Source organism: Struthio camelus, chromosome 3, assembly GCF_040807025.1.
Source record: "Struthio camelus isolate bStrCam1 chromosome 3, bStrCam1.hap1, whole genome shotgun sequence".
Taxonomy (NCBI): domain Eukaryota; kingdom Metazoa; phylum Chordata; class Aves; order Struthioniformes; family Struthionidae; genus Struthio; species Struthio camelus.
Window position 1 is genome coordinate 146,684,507 of NC_090944.1, and position 17,916 is coordinate 146,702,422.

Below are 17,916 nucleotides of genomic sequence, written 5' to 3' on the forward strand. Positions count from 1 at the left end.
TATGGGAATAGCTAACGGTCTCAGTAAGGCTTATAGCATCGTTGTTGTGCTTTATAGGCAAGGGTAAATGAGATTCCTTGTTCCAGAGGTATAGGTGTCATATATGGGTTGAGAGAGGAAAGCTACAGAGCTCTGAAGCATCTGTTTTCTTGGAATAATACTTAGTGTCCATATCTAGAGCTGGGTAGAACAGCAATTTTTTCAATTGAAAATGTTTAGGAAAAACTGTTTTTGGAATTGAGAAGGCTTTTGAGCCCCGCATTTGTTGACTGAAAATGAGCAAACAGTTTTGAAATATTTTTCAAATAAAATCCTATTACCTCCTCAAAAAAATTAGCTATTTCTAGATAAGTCTTTTATCCTTGTTGTAGTGGGTAAAGAGTGGAAGACTGGCGAGGAGACAGGATAACCGATCGGTTATTCCAGCTGCCAAAGCACTTGGTGTGCAGAACCCATGAGGAGCAGCAGGGCGCAGCCCTTCGACTTGCACCACATAGGCGCTGGTCTGGACGTGTATATACCTAAAGAATTACGGCTTCCCTTGTTACCTGTGGCGCATGCGTAGTACCTCATACTGTAGCTTATTAATTCTCCTTAAACCCATGCCCCCCCCTCCCCTGAACCTTGCCACGGGCCAATGCTCTGCGGTGCCTGGGACAGCCCGCTCGCTTCCCTGCAAGGTTCCTGAGGTTCCCCTTGCGGTTCAGGGATTTCAAGGTAATAAACGTCTAATAACCTTGCTTCCAGAGCAGTGTCATCTACCTCTGCATATTCCCAGTGTCAGTTAGCACCGTTAACACTTGTATATTCTCTGCATGTCTTTAAGTGACCAGATACAGTAGACACTTACTAATTCTTGTTAACCTCCAGCTATGATTGTTTTCATGGAAGAAAAGAAATAAAAATGAACTAGATTTATCTGCCTATTCTGGCACAAGGAATAGCTTAGTGCAGTGAGTAGAGCTTAGGTTCAGGACTGTGAAAACATAGGCTCTATTCCTAACATGAGCTTGGAAACAACTGGAAGCAACACGCTATGCTTCAGTTCCCCTATCAGTATAAGAGGGATGGTGAAAAATGCTTGTTTTTACGATAAATTGTTGTGATCTCTACTGTTGAAAAATGTTTATATAAAGAGTGTTTTGTTATTAAACTGGGCCAATTGTGTTGCATGTCGTTACTGTCACCGGCTGTGCTGCAGAATATTCACTCTGAAGGATTATCCTGGCGTGTAAATCTAAATCTGTGACAGTAAGAAAGTGTGTGTGTTGAAGGCAGCTGCTTTAATAGAAGTAACCTTGAGGTCTTTGCCATGGTTTGCAAATTAGAAACTGGGGCACAGATCTCCACCGAGCCTTTTACGAAAGTGATTGATGTCATATATGAATGAAAAAATAACTCATGGAAGAGGGAGAACATTCAAAAATCTGTCTTGTTTTTTTTTTCTGGCAGGATGGAGAAAAAGAAAATTCTAATGAAATCCAAGGTTGCTGCTTCGAACCTCCTGCGGGCACTGCATTCTCTGTACCAGTTCGGTCACCTCTGTGATGTGAGAGTTCACACAGAACATCTAGGAATTCAGGAGGAGTTTCTGGTTCACAAAGCTGTCTTGGCAGCTTCCAGCAACTATTTTAAGGGGCTTTTTCTGCATGATGAAATGTTGGACGCTAAGAACTGCACAGTGACTCTACAAGACATTTACACAGAAGAGTTCACCTCCTTTCTGGAGTTTGTTTACACTGCAGAGGTAGAGATTGAAGCAGAAAAATTGCACCGGATGAAAGAAATAGCTGAAAGACTTGAGTGCAAGGATTTACTTGATATTTGCGAAGAAGTGAGGGCAGAGGGCAAGAAAGGTTTAGATCTGAGCCTCCATCTGAAAGGTCAGCTATGTGAAAATGGTGGATCACAGTGGACTTGCATCCAGCAAGAGGAAGACCGCAAACTAAGTAACTCTTCCCAAGTTGTGGCTATGCCTCACACACAGAGGAAACTTTGGCACAGGCGAAAACATAGAAAGTTGCTGGCTGGCTATGAACTCATTGACGGCCAACCAGCAAATCTTGAGCAAGCGGGCACTGCTTTTCCAGAATCAAAACCTAGGAGAGCAAAGTTACCAAAATGTAACAAGACAGATACCAAAAAGAGAATCAGCATGAGTATCACTGGTCTGGGAAATGAGACTAGTCATTCACTCTTAAGTCAGACTGACTCAAAGGAAGCCTGTGTAGTAATTAGAAACACGCTGCCTGAGCAGTGGGAAGATGAAAACAGTTTAATTTCCAAACTTGCCAGTAAAACTGAACGTCGGAAATCACCGCGGCATGTGGCAAAAGTCTTGCCACGGATTGCATGTGAGAAGTGTAATGAATCGTTCCATTTCATCAAGCAGTATCGGTCACACATGGAGCTCAAGCATGACATTAATCTTGCTGTCAAGTACAGCTGTAACATATGCGACCAGCTCTTCTCCAGTCACCAGAACCTCAGGCAGCACTTGCTTACTGTTCACAATGATGAGCGATGCTTCTCCTGCATGTTCTGTGACAAGAGGTTTAAGCGCCAGAAGGACATAAACGACCATATCCGGAGAGTGCATGAAAAGAAGCGGGATCCCCAGGCGTGCCCATACTGTGACAAGGTTATCAGTTCCAAGTGTGGCCTGACAGTCCATATACGAACGCACACAGGGGAGAAACCTTATAAATGTGAACAGTGCCCTGCAAGCTTTGCTCAGAGATCTGCTTACAATACTCATGTAAGGTACAGCATTCTGCGTGAGTGTGTGTGTGCAAGCAAATGTGTTTGTTTCTGGGCACCAGGATAAATGCATTTTTGAAATCCTGATTGCTTCAGTTCCAGAAGTCCTTGGACCTGATCAGAAGCGTGTTAAAATCAACACAGATTTTTTTTCCACTGACTTCATCAAGCTCTTAGTCCAGAATACTGTGTTGAGGTTTCCCAAACTGCACCCAGAATTTAGACAAGTATTTCCCGCTGAATCAAAGAGGACTTTTGGAAGCCTCAGATCTGGCTTTTTAAATAGGGACTTGAAAATGTTTAAAATGAACAAGAAAATGCCCCTTTCATAAATGAAAGGGCAATCTGATGCTTTTCAGTATGGTTTTCATGGGCCAAATATCCTGCATGGTGTTTTGCTAGGTAGCATGAGCTTCTATATAGGCTTATTAAGCACTGCTTGCCTGAAAACAAGATGTTGAAATTGCACAGGAGTTTCCAGAGCTGCAAAAGCTACTGCACATGTCAAAAGTCTCAGTAGCCTCCCTGTGTGGTATAGGAGATATACTGGATTCCAGCTTCCCTTGTAAAAACATCTAAAAATCATTGCTAGTTCATTTCAGTAGCCAAAAAAATCTCCCAGCTATGTCTCGAGTGCAATGGATATAGCTCTGACTTTTTGCCTAATCTGTAGGCCAGTGTTTAAAGGTGAGAACTTACCTATCCGCTTTATTTTCACTGAGGTTTTAGTATTCGGAAAAATGTCAGCATTAACTGTTTGACTGGAAGCCACTGTATTGTATGGAAGGCATGAGACTTAACTGCAGCGAAGAGAAAAAATGGAGAGTGTAAAAAGAGAGGGAAGGGATGAGAGAAAGGACAGGGGATGGATAGGTTAGGAAGGAATACAGTGTCAGTATATAAAAATGATGGCACTGGATCAGAACACGGGCTCAGCTAACTCAGCATCTTGTCTGAATAGTAACTGAAGCCTGGAGAAAGAGTGTAGGAAACTAGGCATGTATACAGCCATATTTCCTGCCTTTCTAGTAACTAGCAAAATGCAGGATGATCTGCACTGAACATGGCTGTGAGTCCCTGCTATTTCAATGAGTAAATCTAAGCACTGTCTTTCCGGATGCTGTTTTAGGCTGACCACATGGCTGTGGCTGACCTTCACTCAAAGCAAAAGTAAGGTCCACGTGGCATTTACTAAATCCCAGCATTGAGAAATAGCGTTGCCCCGGCTTTTTGCACCTTTGCAAACCTTCCTTCCCCAAGGCCAGTTCAGGGCTAGTTTAGCCTCTTGTGTTACTTGAAGCAGTTGAAGGCGTCCTTGTGCTGTGTTGCATGAGACCAGCACCCTGAGCCTAATAGCAGTGGATCTAATGGCAGTGATTTAGCTGCCGTTGTACAGCCAGGTTAGAGCAAAGGGAAAAAGATCTGAGGAACTCTTTGCAAAGCTAATAAGATATGACACCCCCTGCCCTCCCCCAACAGTCCTTTAATGGGACTTTATTAACAGAAAGAAGTTCTTTGCTTTCCAAGACATTTTCAGAATATTGGGAGCTCAGAGGAGAGTAAGTTAGGTTCCTTTCCTCGTTTATTTTCTTGTTGAGTTTTCTCCCCATAGTTTAGAGGGAGTGAAATATTTCTTCCTTCCTGGAATCTGTGACCAGCTTCTGTAGCAGTTTCAAGGACTGCTTCTGCAGTCCTGGTAACGTGTATGAATTCTTGCTCACAATCTGCTGTAAAATAACCTTGTTTCATTTTGTGTAGATCCCCAAGGTGAAGCATGAAGGAACCTGAGTTTGCAGATTCCCTCTGCAGAGGCTGCAGTGATCCCTGCTCCTTTAGCTGGGAGTTGATCTTGAAAGTAGCGGAGGACAGTGACCTTTTTGCATTCATGAGTAGAGCTGTAAATCCCTGAAGCGGGGCTGAACACTCCCAGGCTGGAGGATGCTACGCTCCGTGATTACAAGCAACCACGCAGGGCAAGACAAAGGAACTAATTCTGAATCATGGAGTTAGATGCCTCCTCTGAAACGTGAGCTATGCCAACACCTAAAGGCAAAATACAAAGGTGTTTTCTACAGCCCCAGTTTGAAAGGGAATTAACCCTAAGTAAACAATGCCAACACGCCCCTAAAATATCTGTCTCTTCTCTGAGTGTACGTATTCCTACAGGTGTCCTAACACGGGCTTCCTGAGCGCACAGAGGATTTTTAACTGGTGGCTGGAGCGGCACAGCTGACTTGCAGCAGGAGACTTGATAAAGGGAGGACAGCTAGAGGGACTTCATCTTTTCATATGCATGTTATTCTTTCCTCTCTCTCAGCTTCCTCTTTGTGCTACATAGTGTAAAAACACAGACTGAAGCGCATTTCCCTTTTTCGTAATCTAAATGGAGAAGACAGGCAAAGGAAGTGATATTATTTCACTCTGTGTTGCTTGGGAGGACACAGGAAGCCTGTAGCAATACTATCGATTGATCCGTATCTCGTAGGTTTACTTGCTAGTGTCTTAATTTTCTTCTGTGAAGTCTCTGGCTTTTTTGACTCTGTAATTTTAGCTTTTCTAGTTTTCTTCATATATGTCAATACTTTCTATAGAGATTTTTCATAATTCATCTAATAAATGCTAATAATACTCTGCCACCAGATGACGTTTTAAAGATCCTTCTTATGAGAGTCTATATGTGAAAAGACCCAAGACTGTCTGTTTCTGGAGGAAGAAAAACAAAATTCACAGCTGAAAACCTGTATGTTTGGCACCAGTTCATTTAAAAAGAAAGGAAAGATACTGAGGCAAAGGAGCAGGACTTAGAAAATAGATAGTTGGGTTCTGAAATGAATTCCATGAAGAAGAAGATGAAGAGGGCTAAATTACAGGAAAATATTATCAAAACAATTTTAAGAAATGATGAAATGGGGAAAGAACAAAAAAGTGGCAAGACCAGGTAACCACAGACTCATAAAGCGTTAGCGATTGCTCCATACTGTTCTTCTACGTATCTGCTATGTCCTTTGCAGACGAAATCTAAGGTGGCGTTGTGCTTCATGTTTTGGATTATCTTCAGTTCTGAACTACACACAGAGGGATCGTGCAGTAATCCCTAAGAAAAATTATTTTAAAACTGTACTTATTAGCATTTCAAACGTAGGCTAGGAATGGTTGACTCTTTCCTTGAGGGCATAGTTTCTGCTAACTCACTCATGCTGAATCTTGATTTCAGGCAAACTAGCCATAGGGATCTCTCTCCTCTGAGGTAGGAGGGCTGTTAGAATCTGGCCTTTAATTATCGTGTAAGTGATCTGTGTTGCAGTTTATCATAGAACAGGTATGTGCAGTCTTACTAAAGAGAAATAAAAATGTTATTTTAGTATTTATATGTATGATAGTCATGCTGGTAGATTCTAGTCAGAGACAGGGATATTATATTGCACAAATCTACTAAGAAAAATAAACGGCCATAGAGATCCACCAACGCAAACAGTAACAAAATCAACATTGTGTGTCTGCCTACATAATTAGGAGCGTTACTGAACGTGACTTTCAGACGTGTGGTGTGACGCACCTAATTCAATTAAACACCAAGCAAACATGCATTTCTCAGACAAATTTCTCATCTTTTCACATTACTGTCAAGGTATTAAAGTTTAGAATGAAGATACAAAGCCCTAGCTTTGTTGTCCTGTACGTGAGCACCCTTGTTTCCAGTGAGAACAAGTCCTAGAGCTGAGCAGTGCCTGATACCTCCTGGAGAAATTTGGTATGCAATGAAATCCTTAATATTTCAGTTGAAGAGAAACATCTGTCTTTTCTCAAGTAACTGCAGAATCTTGCCTGTATTTAAGCAGTATTTGGCCAATCTCCTTCAAAAAATCTTCTCTTTGTGACCCCTCTTTGACCTGTAGTCCAAATCTGTGCTTTTCTTAGTTTGAGAACTGTACAAAAAGTGTTTCTAAATCAAAAGTGGCAAGTAGAATTGCTTATTTAAGGAGTATCTAGAGATCAGTGCATATGTAAAGCTGTGACACTTCGAACTTATTGATATAATAATCAAAAGTTCGCCAGGAGGACCTCATGCTGTATTTGGAAAAATGCATCTGTTAGTCTCCAATCACAGAAGCATAGAAATTCAGTCCATAAGGGGCCGATAAGAGGTCATACAGTGCATCCATGTACGCTAAGGTAGTATCAGCTTTACCTATGTTATTTCCGCAGATGTTTGTCTAACTTGTTCTTAAAACCTCTGCAGTGCATGTTCCACATCCTGACTAGTGGTAAATAGAGTTCACCACTACAGCAGATTGCTTACAAGGGGATCTGCTTTATTTTTCCATACAGGTGTTTAATCTGAAACAATTAAACCTATTAAAGTTGTGCTCTGTTGTTTGTTTTAACAGAAAAATCCATGAATCTGGGCAAGGAAGGAAACTTATGCCAGTCTATTGGATGGTAGTTCCACCTGCACATAGACCAAATGCAACAAACTGTGAAAAAGATGCTGGCAGAGAGGCATGGGACAGGACACCAGAGGCTGAACTACGAAGGTGTGTGAGGCACAGAGAGGCCACCAGTTGTGAGGAAGAACCTGCAGCTTCATCTGTTACCGAAGAAGATTGTAGCAATGGTCAAGAGGAAAGGAAGCGGAAGGATAAAGACAGTGAAGCAAGAAGGGGAAAAGGGAATGGAGAAGGAAAGGAAGATGAAGGTGAAATGAGCATGAAAGGAGAGCAGGAGGGAGATTACGAAGCAGGGTGTTTGGAAGTTGAAGACAGTAAGGACAATGAGGAGGTCTGTACGGAGGAGGAGGAGGAGGAGGAGAGTAATGAATACTCTAATGAGAAGGAAGCTGAAGAACTTGAGTCAGATGATGACTTTAAAATAAAGAAGGTAATTAAAAATGGGGTGAATAAGAAATCTGCCTATGTAATAACATGTGATAAATGTAATGAGCAGTTTGTTTCCCGGAAAAAGTATGTGGATCACTGCAGAGATGTCCATCAATGCTTGCCTGGTAAAATTTATCGATGTGACATCTGCAGCAAGTCGTTTGCTAGTTGCAACAGCTGGAAAGAGCACCGAGCATGCGTCCACACTGAAGAAAGGCAGTTTGCCTGCACCCTTTGCAATGCTACTTTTAAAAGAAAGAGAGATGTGAGAACACATTATATGCGGAAGCATGAAGGTAGAGTCAAACGCCCTCTCTGTTCTGTCTGCGGGAAGATCCTCAGCTCCCGAACAGCACTAGTGTTTCATATGCGGACACATACAGGAGAAAAACCTTACGAATGTGGCGTTTGTCGTTCAAAATTTGCTCAACCGTCACAGCTTAAGATCCATACCAGGTCAGCCTAAAGTACTGCTTCTCCCATTACTACATCCTGCATGCATAGTGTATTTCAGCACTTTTTTTCCTCTTCTGAATTTGTAGTTTTGAGTCATTCTCCTTGGGTGTCCTTCTGACAGGAACACTGGCATTTAATCTGTAATATCCATGATAATTCTTTTACATAAAGGCTATGTCTACATATAGTCATTACAGCAGTTTTGGTAGAGATTTTGAAAAAGACTCTCCATCCAAACTTGTAAGCAAAAACCAATCATTTGAAATTGAGACTTGAAAATAAGACGATGGCCTTTGCTGATGTAAAGCAGCATATGCTGAAGAATTAGCTCAGGACCTCGGAGACCAAGGTTTAGAGCTCTGCTCTTTCTGTATCACTCTGAGCCAGTCAGTGAGCGTGGGATTTCATTTCCCCTATGTTATTTAAAAGCTGGACATCTCATCTGGGCTCCCTCTACAGTCAGTGGAGCTAGACTGGATGAATTGCTCTCTATGTTAAATGCATCCTATCCCAGGAGAATATGAATCATCCCATGGAATTTCCCATCTTTCTCCAAAGAGGGAGTCTAGCAGATAACTTATAATAGGGCATTAACTGTTGGAGGGCTAAATTAGGTGAGAGAAATCCCATCATTAGACTGCAGACCTGTACAACGGGGACAGTAGCTTTTCTCTTGAGTGTTCTTACAATGATTAAAAAAACTGGGAGGTATGCTGATTCTGTAGTGGTAAAACATATGAAATATCAAGATACCCGTCAGCTGAAACACAACAGAGCTACGCTCACCTATCGCAGTGTAAAACGTGACCTGAAAATTTGGAACAACTCCAACAAAGCAGTGACACATGGGTTTTGTGTTTGGTAACTGGTTGTCTCCAATTTGCAACATTTTGCCCAGCAACTCAAAATCATGCATTATTTTACGCATCATACAGTCTGGATTGGAATAAGGAAAGTCAGCACAGTATTAAGCTAAAACGTTAGGATCCCTGGCTCAGACTTTCCCTGGTTTGAGCTAGTTTAAAATCAGGTTTCCAGCATGCGTTCTGAAACACACCTTGCCTTACTTTTTGTAGCGCCGTTAGTCTTAAAAATAGGAACATCCTACTCAGTTAAAAAATTGCAGGCCAAAGGGTATAGGCCTGAGGGATTTACAGAAGCCAAGAATATGGCTCAGAACGTCTTGAGAGAACTGCTGCTGGCATCGTGCCAGAGATAATCTGGATATGCTTTCTGTCTTTAACAGCAGCAGCTTGTTATCTTCCTGACTTATGCCTCCAATGCTCATACTATGAACTATAACCTTTGAAAGAAAAGGGGGGGGTTTTCAGGGCCTGAAAGTGGGGCAAAGTAGACCCTTAAATGGAAACCAAAGAGTGACATTCAGTTTTTTGAAAGCCAGTATTATAGCCAAGATCAGTCAGCTAGCTTAGGACCATAACCAAAATTCACTGACAAAACTCTGCTGATCCTAAGAAGCTGTACTGGATTGTATCAGCTGAGAACAAGCCCTGGGATTCTGTTTTGTGAGATCAGAAATATCCATCAAATGGATACCTGCTGTATTTCAGTGGATCATTTTTCTTTCAGATGCAAGCCAAAGAGTCTCTTGTGAGTACCCCAAAATTAACTGGTATCTGGAGTATCACAGACAAGTAGAATATGGGCCTCAGTTGACAGCCAGAACAGGACAGTGTTTACAGTCTTTTGGCCACAGTTCGAGGCAGGAAGGGGAAAAAAAGGAATGGCCTGAAGCAAAGTGTGGGTTCACCAGTCCCCTAAGAGGACCCGTTCCTCAGTTAGTCTGATGCAATTTAACGGAGCGACTGTCTTTCGCTCCATTTGAAGACTAACATATTCAATTCTAAGTAACTATTTATGCTAAAACTTCTCCCGCTTTTTTAGCGAAGAGGAATGGTTTAGTTCTGTAATCAAGCAACAGAGAGTTACCCCCGGGGATCTGGGTCTGCAGAAATCTTTAGTGTAGCACAGATAGTGATAAACACTGTTTCCTGACTGAGCAGAATGTACTTTTTTGCAGTTCCTTCATTTAAAATATGTAAGTATGTTGCCTGTAATGTGTAGACTATAATTTCAGATGCAGTATTTTAAGAACAGCGTATCAGAACTATGTTATCAATAATCATTTGTGTTTCACTTCATTTAGGTCCCATACAGGGGAAAAGCCATATATTTGTGAGGACTGTGGGGCTTGCTTTGTTGATAAAGGCAAACTCACCAGCCACAAAAGGACCCATACAGGTAGGCATTAAACACCCGTGTTTCTTCTGTCTGCTCCTATTGAGTACATCCACAGAAGAAAGAGCAAGCTCAACTCCTGTTACTGCCTGAAAAGAGCTAAGGGGGAGTTGAAGATACATTTTTGTAACTCATAAGAGGGATTTCAAGTACCAGGAATGAACCTTCAGGGACAGAAAGACGTTTGAAAGGCAACTTTGAAGTACAAAACTGAACAGAAAGATAGTATGGGGAACTGGAGATTCCTGTGCACTGAAATAGTAACTAAGGGTTAAGTGAGTGAGTGAGGTCACAAGGGACACAGGGTATGCAGAGGGTTAAGGACAGAACCAAGGGATAAACAAAGCCATATGGAAGTCAAAAAATTAAAGCTTATATGAAGTATACAGTTTGGGAGAAGAGAAATATCTGAGTGTGTTAAAAGCATCAGGGAGATGAACATGCAGGAAAGAACCTTTAAAACTTGGTCAGGAAGAAGTTACAGGGCGAAACTGCTGAAAGAGTTTAGAATGCCTTTTCCTTTCTACTCAGGAGAGCGCCTTTTTAAATGTGATGTGTGTGGAAAACATTTTACTACCAATGAATACTTAAAATGCCACAAGCGATGCCACATGGGGGCTAAGCCATACAAATGTGAGGTTTGTGGGAAAACGTTTGGATTGAGAGCCTCGCTAGCCCAGCACAGTAACGTCCATGCAGGTAATGAAACAAATCATGATGTGGAGAATAAACAGCACTGGAAGTTTGGATATGAAGTTCTTTTTACAGTTTGGATGCTAACTTTTTATTCCAGAACCACTTTATAAGCTCCTTGAATTAGGTGATGAGGAGAAGCAGGGTTCATGCTGATCCTGACTTATTAAACCAGGACATGATATCATCTTGTATCGTATCCGATCTTGTTTTCATATAGGGCGGTATTTTTATGTATCAGATTGGATTGTCTCTTTTGATACAGGGTGGAGAATACACGTCAACCGGACCAAATGCATAGTGAGGAGCTTGACTATTAGACCGTGAATCCCCCTGGAAGGCCCTGATTCTGCAAATGTTTTTGTGCTTGTTCCCCTCAAAGCGTGACTAAAACAGTCTGGGGCCCGTGAACCCCTCCTGTTTCTCGCCTCTACTGCAGTCCGTGCAGGAAAGCATAAGGTCAGAGCAGAAGACAGATGACACTTGCCCAGAGGACAGAAGCCTGTTTTGTGCTGTTGAAAGATGTTAGAGCAGACAGCTGTTGTAATCGCTACTATTTCCCCTGAAAGACCAGGGAGCTGTTCTCAGGCAAGGAAGACTAGACACGTTCATCACGTAACTTTAGAAACCAAGGCCCCAAAGCATGCATGTTCCTATGTGCACCACTTTATCCCACTGTTGCTCTTTTCAAACTTCTTGTATAAAGTTCAGTATGCTCTTTTTGTCCACTGAAGTCCCTGAAGAACCTGTCTGAAAAGTCTGAGATTTCTGTTTTGTTTTCAGAGACCCGTCCATACTTCTGTGAACAATGCGGAAAAACGTTCACGCAGCAAGGTGCTCTCCGGCGCCACCAGCGTATTCACACTGGGGAAAAGCCATATAAATGCAGAGCTTGCGAGAAAACCTTTGCAGATATGTCCACCTTGCGGAGACATGTGTTGGTACGCTGCCTCTCAAATATCTTTTTGGCAATCGAATCGTGGTAGTGACATTTAACTATGGGCTACACTTCTCTAGCTGGATGAAGTTCCTTGGCTTACCGAGGGTTCATACCGGTGCTTAAGTTCTGATCTTTACGAAAAAGAAGTTACAGAAGAATGAAGTTTAGGGCCTGGAGATTAACCTGCTAGCTAGGTACGGCTTTTAAAAATACATTTCTGAAGTGCGTAGAATTTTCCTCAGTCCAAGAGCACAGCAGGTCCTACAGTCAGACCAATCATTTCCCAAATAGTTGTATCGTTGTCTTCAAAGGGAAATCTAATCTTACGAAAACACATGAGGAAGGACAGCAGCTATTTAAAATGTTTACTACTAATTTAACAAATAGGATACTATCACGTTTTCTATTACTAAGGTTTCTTCAGTCTTTTAAGCCTCTTATTAGAGAAAAAAGGTCGTAACGTGACGGTTTACAATGCCTTCATATTGTACATGAATATGACTTTACATATTTACAGAGTTCCAATACTGAATGAAAATAGTCTGCTGAGATTAGCTGTTTTCAGAGACCTTTGGATTCTTGAAGTGATTGCTAAGAGAGAGCGTACAGGTTTTTTTCCACTTGCAAGTTTTTAAGTCTAAAGTTTGCCTATACACTAAAAATCTAGTTTCTTTTAGAAGCGCTTCCAGCCAGAAAAGCAGGGCAGAGTTAGTAAAACAAACCTGTTCTTGTATTTCAAAGTTCAGCTTTTGCTTTGCCTGTGTTAGCACATTGAAGCACAGTATCAGAGAGTTAACATTAACACTGTTAGATTTTGAGCTTGATTAAATCCTCAGTTGTTAAAAATACTGTTAGAAAAACTTCAGCCATATTTTTCCCCCCTTTTTCCTTCTTCCTAGATTCACGACCGGAATGCTCACTGGAGAAGTTTCTTAATAGATCTGGCAACCAAAAAAGACCATAATTGGTCCAAAATAGAAACATTATCAGAAGCCTGTATGGGTGAAGACTCAGCACCTGAAATTTGGTCAGTTGACCAAGGTAAACTTTATAAACCAGAAAGTATTATTCTTAAAAAAGTAGAACACATGCCATCTAGTGTTAATAACGCACGAGACACTGATCGTTCTCTTTTATACTTATAACATCAGGTTTTCACCAGAAAACTGTGCAATCTGTCCATGTTATAAAAGGCTAAACTATTTCAAATCTTTGTGTGTTGTAACTGCCTCATTAAGCTATTAATATAGTGCAGTATCTTCTTTAGACACGTGGTCTGAAATTATATACATTGCAGTCAGAGAAAGGATTCATGATTCTTATTAAAAGAATGTATGCCAGTTAAGATTTTAGATATGTACATAATTTTATTTTTCACAAAGTCTTGAATACATCAAATTATAAAATATCTGTTTACGAAAGCATATATATGGTTTGCGTTTGCATGTGTGTACCTATATACACATGTATTTTCTCTTACTGCAAATTACTGTCTTTTTTAATAAAGACATGTTCATACCATCGTGTAACTAATTTATTTGCATGTATTTGATTGTAGAATGTTTTCCCTGATAAATATGAAACTTGCTAATATTGCTGTGGATTGTTATAAACTGACTAGAAGGTAAACGCTTAACTGGTGATGGGGCTGTGGTGTTATGTTGTTTCTGTTCACTTCATTTTGAGTTGTTTCGGTGCTCTTTTCGTTTAGCTTTTAAACATAATTTCTGTGTACACTTGTCATTCCTCGACATTATTCCTTAAAAATGATGGACGTATAGTACAGCTACGCATGTAATAAATAACAAATGACCAAAAGCTTGGCTTCGTCTTGTAATGCGAAACACTGAATTTACAACTTTGATTTGGCCTTCAGGGTCTGTTGTATTTTTAGCGAGCGGACAGCTTGGGCATTCACCGTTCCCTGGGGTTTCCTTGGGAGGTTAGGATGGGAGCACGCTGAGAGAAGATGCTTCATCATGGTCCCAGCCGTGCATGAAACGCTGTGACTGCGATCTTTAAGGCTTGAAAGTCCCAGCAGTTAGCGGTGAACTTGCAGGAACGGGTGCAGCAGCTGGAGAGACAAGATTTCGGTGGGTAACGGCACAAAATGGCTGCTGTCGAGTCAGGCACGGCTGCTAAATATGAACTGGCACTGAGGGAAACGGGCTTCTCCCGCCGCGGCTGCTGCAGGCTGCCAGCACCTCTGGAAAAGGAAAACCAGGGCCGCGGCCACGGATCTGTGCTAAGGCGCCGTTTCCGGCAGCGCCCCACCGCCCTCCCTCACAGCCCGAGGCGGCCAGGCCGGAGCTCCCGCCGCCGCCGCCCCCCGCCGCGCCGGGCCGCGTTGCCCGGCAACGCCCTCCCCGCAGCTCCCTGCTGCCGCGCGCCACTTGCGCCACTTCCGCCGCGCCGCGCGTGCGCCGTCGCCCTCCCAGCGGCCGTTGCCGGGGCGGGGCCTAGCGCGCGCCAGCGCTTCCGGCTGCCGCCGCTGCCCGGAGCCTCTGTGGTGAGGAGCGGCCCGGCCCGGCCCGGCCCGGCCCGGCCCCCTCGGGCGGGTGCGGGGCTGCGCGGTGAGTGCGGCGGCGGGAGCCGGCCGTTAACGGACGCCCCGCAGCCGGGCGGCCGTTCGCGTCCCCCCACCGGCTAGCCGGCGGCCGTTGCGGCAGGAGGCGAGGCCCTCGCCGCGGTGGGGGGGGGAGGAAGGAGCGGGGCAGGCTTCCCCCCTTCCTCCGAGGCATGAGGGCCCTTTCCGGGGGCAACGGGAACGGGAGAGGTCTCCCTCAGCAGCCTCGTTGCCCGTCCTCGCCGTTACGCCTAAGGGGGCTGCCGCTCTGGCCCCGTAGCCGGCAAAGGGGGCGGGCAGGGGAGAGCGGGCTAGGTGTCTGCTGCAGAGGAGGAGGAGGAGGAGGAAGAGGAAGGTGGCTGGCTGGCTGGTTGCGTCACGTGAGCTGCGGGAAACCATGTGGCAGTGCCCCCTCCTTGCTGCCTGCGGGAGGCTCCGGGCCTGCTGTCCGTGCGCCTCCTGCCCTCCCTTGCGGGGCTGCCGGCTCTTCGTGGAGCCCCCTGGCCTGTCACCTCGAGTGTCGCAGCGTGCTGGCCTTTCCTGTAGGGGTTTAACTTCTGCTTCCGCCCTGTGGAGTATGCCCTTGGTTTCTGTTACTGTGGTGCCGTTATTGCAGCTTTAACTAGTTGGAGCAATCCTAAGTAAGGCAGGTTAGCGTGTAGCAGTAATTTCTCGTATTAGACTGGATAGAATTGTTGGTGCAGAAAAAGAGACAAGCTCTGGGGTTTACAAGCACTTTAAAATCCAGCTGATTTAACTTATTTTTGTCTCTTTTTAGCCAATTTTGCCTTCAGATGGGAACACTATAGCATGGCAGATGATGACTGACAATAAGCAAGAATCACTTTTATTTGAATGCCAGTTCTGCAGGTTGGTCCATGTGAGCAGGCTCAGTTTGCAGGTTTTCAGGCCTTGTGTTTTTTAGGATGAGCATATAAAGATAGTTCTGTTGATGGGATTCTGCCAATCCAGTGCTCAGCATCCTAGTACAGTTACCACTAGAGATAATTAGATTAGAAAGCCTTCACGTGTAATATATATCTTCACAGTGTAATATATATCTTATTGTATGTGTTGAATTACTGTTTCTTTCAAATTCCAAAACAGTGGAAGTCTAGTGATGCAAGCAAGTGATATATTCTTACAGTGGCTTTTTATTCTTGAAAAACCATGGTGGGAAGAACAGGAGGCTTCTGCTTTGCAGTGTTAATAAAAGCATACCGGCATTTGCCTCTGTTAACGCATGTCTGTGGTCAGCTTCTGAAAGGAGTAGCCTGCCGAGTACAGTTAGGAAGTTCATTCACTCCAGTGAAAGAAGTTTGTAGTTTGGGGTCTTGTTTCCTACTGAGGATCACTATTGTCTGTATGTGACCACAGCTTTTTTTGTTCGTTCAAATAAAGAATAGATGGATATTATGAAATAACATGATAAATAGTTGAAAGTAATCGTACTGAAAAAACAAGTTAAGTATTGATATCATTAAATGCTTTATCTGAATTAGTCAGTCTTTTCTTAATTCACCCTAAAATATATGGAGTGCCAATATGTTGTATGACTGGGAGGTAAAAATGTCTGGGTAAATATAGGGAAAGAGAAATGAAATTTAGACATTATCTTTTATACATATTAAAAAATATCAGCCTTTCAGTTAGGAGCCAAGTCATGTCATTCCTGGTCATATGAAATTCTAGTCAGAATTGGGAGGTGTAGTTTGTTTTTTTTTTTTTTTTAACAAACAAAACACAGATAGTATTCTGAGATGCCTGTGCCACCTCAGAGCATGACAAGCAAGAGGTGAATGGATTCTTCATCTCCTCCCTAAAACTTTTATTTTAGATGTAGTAAGTGTAACTCCATAAGAGTGCTTTTTATGTTTGTTGGAATAATGTTAACAGACCTACTTAAATCTTGCATTAAGTTTATGGAGCTAAAAATTCAAAGGTTAGGAAATAGGAAAGTTTTAGTTCTTAGATTCTACAGAAGAAGATTATCCTAAGATTGTGGTTCGGGTGCCTGAGGTGGATTGCATTCCCTGTTCTGCCACTTGCTTGTTTCATGATGCTGGGGAAACCTTTTTTTATTTCCCTCATGTCTCATCTGCCTTTTTTTGTAAGCTCTTTAGGTCAGGGACTCCCTATAGCTTTTCGGCTTGTGTAGAATCAAGTCCATCAAGCATTCATTTTACATGACTCTAATAATTTCCATTAAGTTAAGTATTTTGTAGCGCTCCATTTTACAGCATAAATATTAGGAACTCTTGAAAATATCCTATCAAAACTGTTTTAACAGAAAACTATGTGAGATTTATTTTTGTTTTGTCAAAATGAGTATGTACTAAAGCTTGAGTTTATAGCAATGTTGAGTATCGGGAGGGAAGAAGAACTTGTTCTTTCTGATGCTGTGAACTTTATTCTCATGTCTCTTTCTCACACTTGAAATGGTTTCCTTAATGTTATATTAATATAAATTTTATTCCATTTCTGTACCACTTTTCGTTTTATCTTTCTGAGCAATATTTCTAGTGTACCTTGTTTAAAAAAAAAAAAAAAGGCTTCAAGTCTACTGTAGGGGACTTGTATAAAGAAAAGAAACCTTGATCACTTTTTAGAAAGTGGAAAGAAATTCTTCAGATTCAAAACAGTGCACATGTAGTCACTATGAACACAGGAGAATTGAATACATTGCCAGTTTTGAAAATTGTGGAACAACTTAAAACATTACTTGCAAATACAATGTAACCTGAACAGTAGTGAAAATGATGAAGCCCTTGTAGTGTACAAATGGGCATTCAGACAGTTAGAGGCTATTAGTTCATTTTAAGTGATGAATTAAAGATTAAAAAAAAAAAAAAAAGAAAACACTTTAGAGGAATGTTATGGTTTCTTAGGTTGGCAGTTTGAGAATATAATTATGCAGTCTCCTATGCTCCTGCAGGTGAAACATTTAGAACTTTATCCAACTCTTATTTAAAAGTCTTATCTCAAAAGCCTACTTAAAGCAGCATTTATTTGGGCTTGCCAGTTTACCTTTACTTAATCTTCCCTTTATCTTATCATCTGATTAGGAGAGAGAATAGTGTCTTAATTCCATATGCCTTTATGAGAACATTTCTTTTATCTTCCTATTTGCTTTGTTCCTATGACAGTTTATAATAATCTCTATCTAGTGTCTTAGCTAAAACTACAGTTGAGATTTAAAATCAAATTAACTTCTGAGAAATCTATTCGTATGACTGGCAGCACATTTTTAAATTACCTCATAAGGTGACGCTTCTGAAAATCTATCTGCGCTTCTAACCAGACTTTTCTCAGTACTCCTTTGAAAGTCTGATTATTTAAGTTCAAGCACCTTCAATGCCTAAATG

General features: G+C 42.1%; 1 protein-coding gene across 1 annotated transcript in view; it reads left to right on the forward strand.

Moving 5' to 3' along the window:
- Positions 1-17,916, forward strand: part of GZF1 (GDNF inducible zinc finger protein 1) — a 34,619-nt gene that overhangs the window by 7,289 nt on the left and 9,414 nt on the right. The window contains exons 2-8 of the mRNA XM_068936523.1: positions 1,453-2,763; positions 7,149-8,093; positions 10,261-10,355; positions 10,884-11,051; positions 11,829-11,986; positions 12,885-13,128; positions 14,424-14,494. Of these exons, the coding sequence (XP_068792624.1) occupies positions 1,454-2,763; positions 7,149-8,093; positions 10,261-10,355; positions 10,884-11,051; positions 11,829-11,986; positions 12,885-13,128; positions 14,424-14,494 (2,991 nt within the window). The 5' untranslated portion in view covers position 1,453. The remainder of the gene's footprint in view (positions 1-1,452; positions 2,764-7,148; positions 8,094-10,260; positions 10,356-10,883; positions 11,052-11,828; positions 11,987-12,884; positions 13,129-14,423; positions 14,495-17,916) is intronic.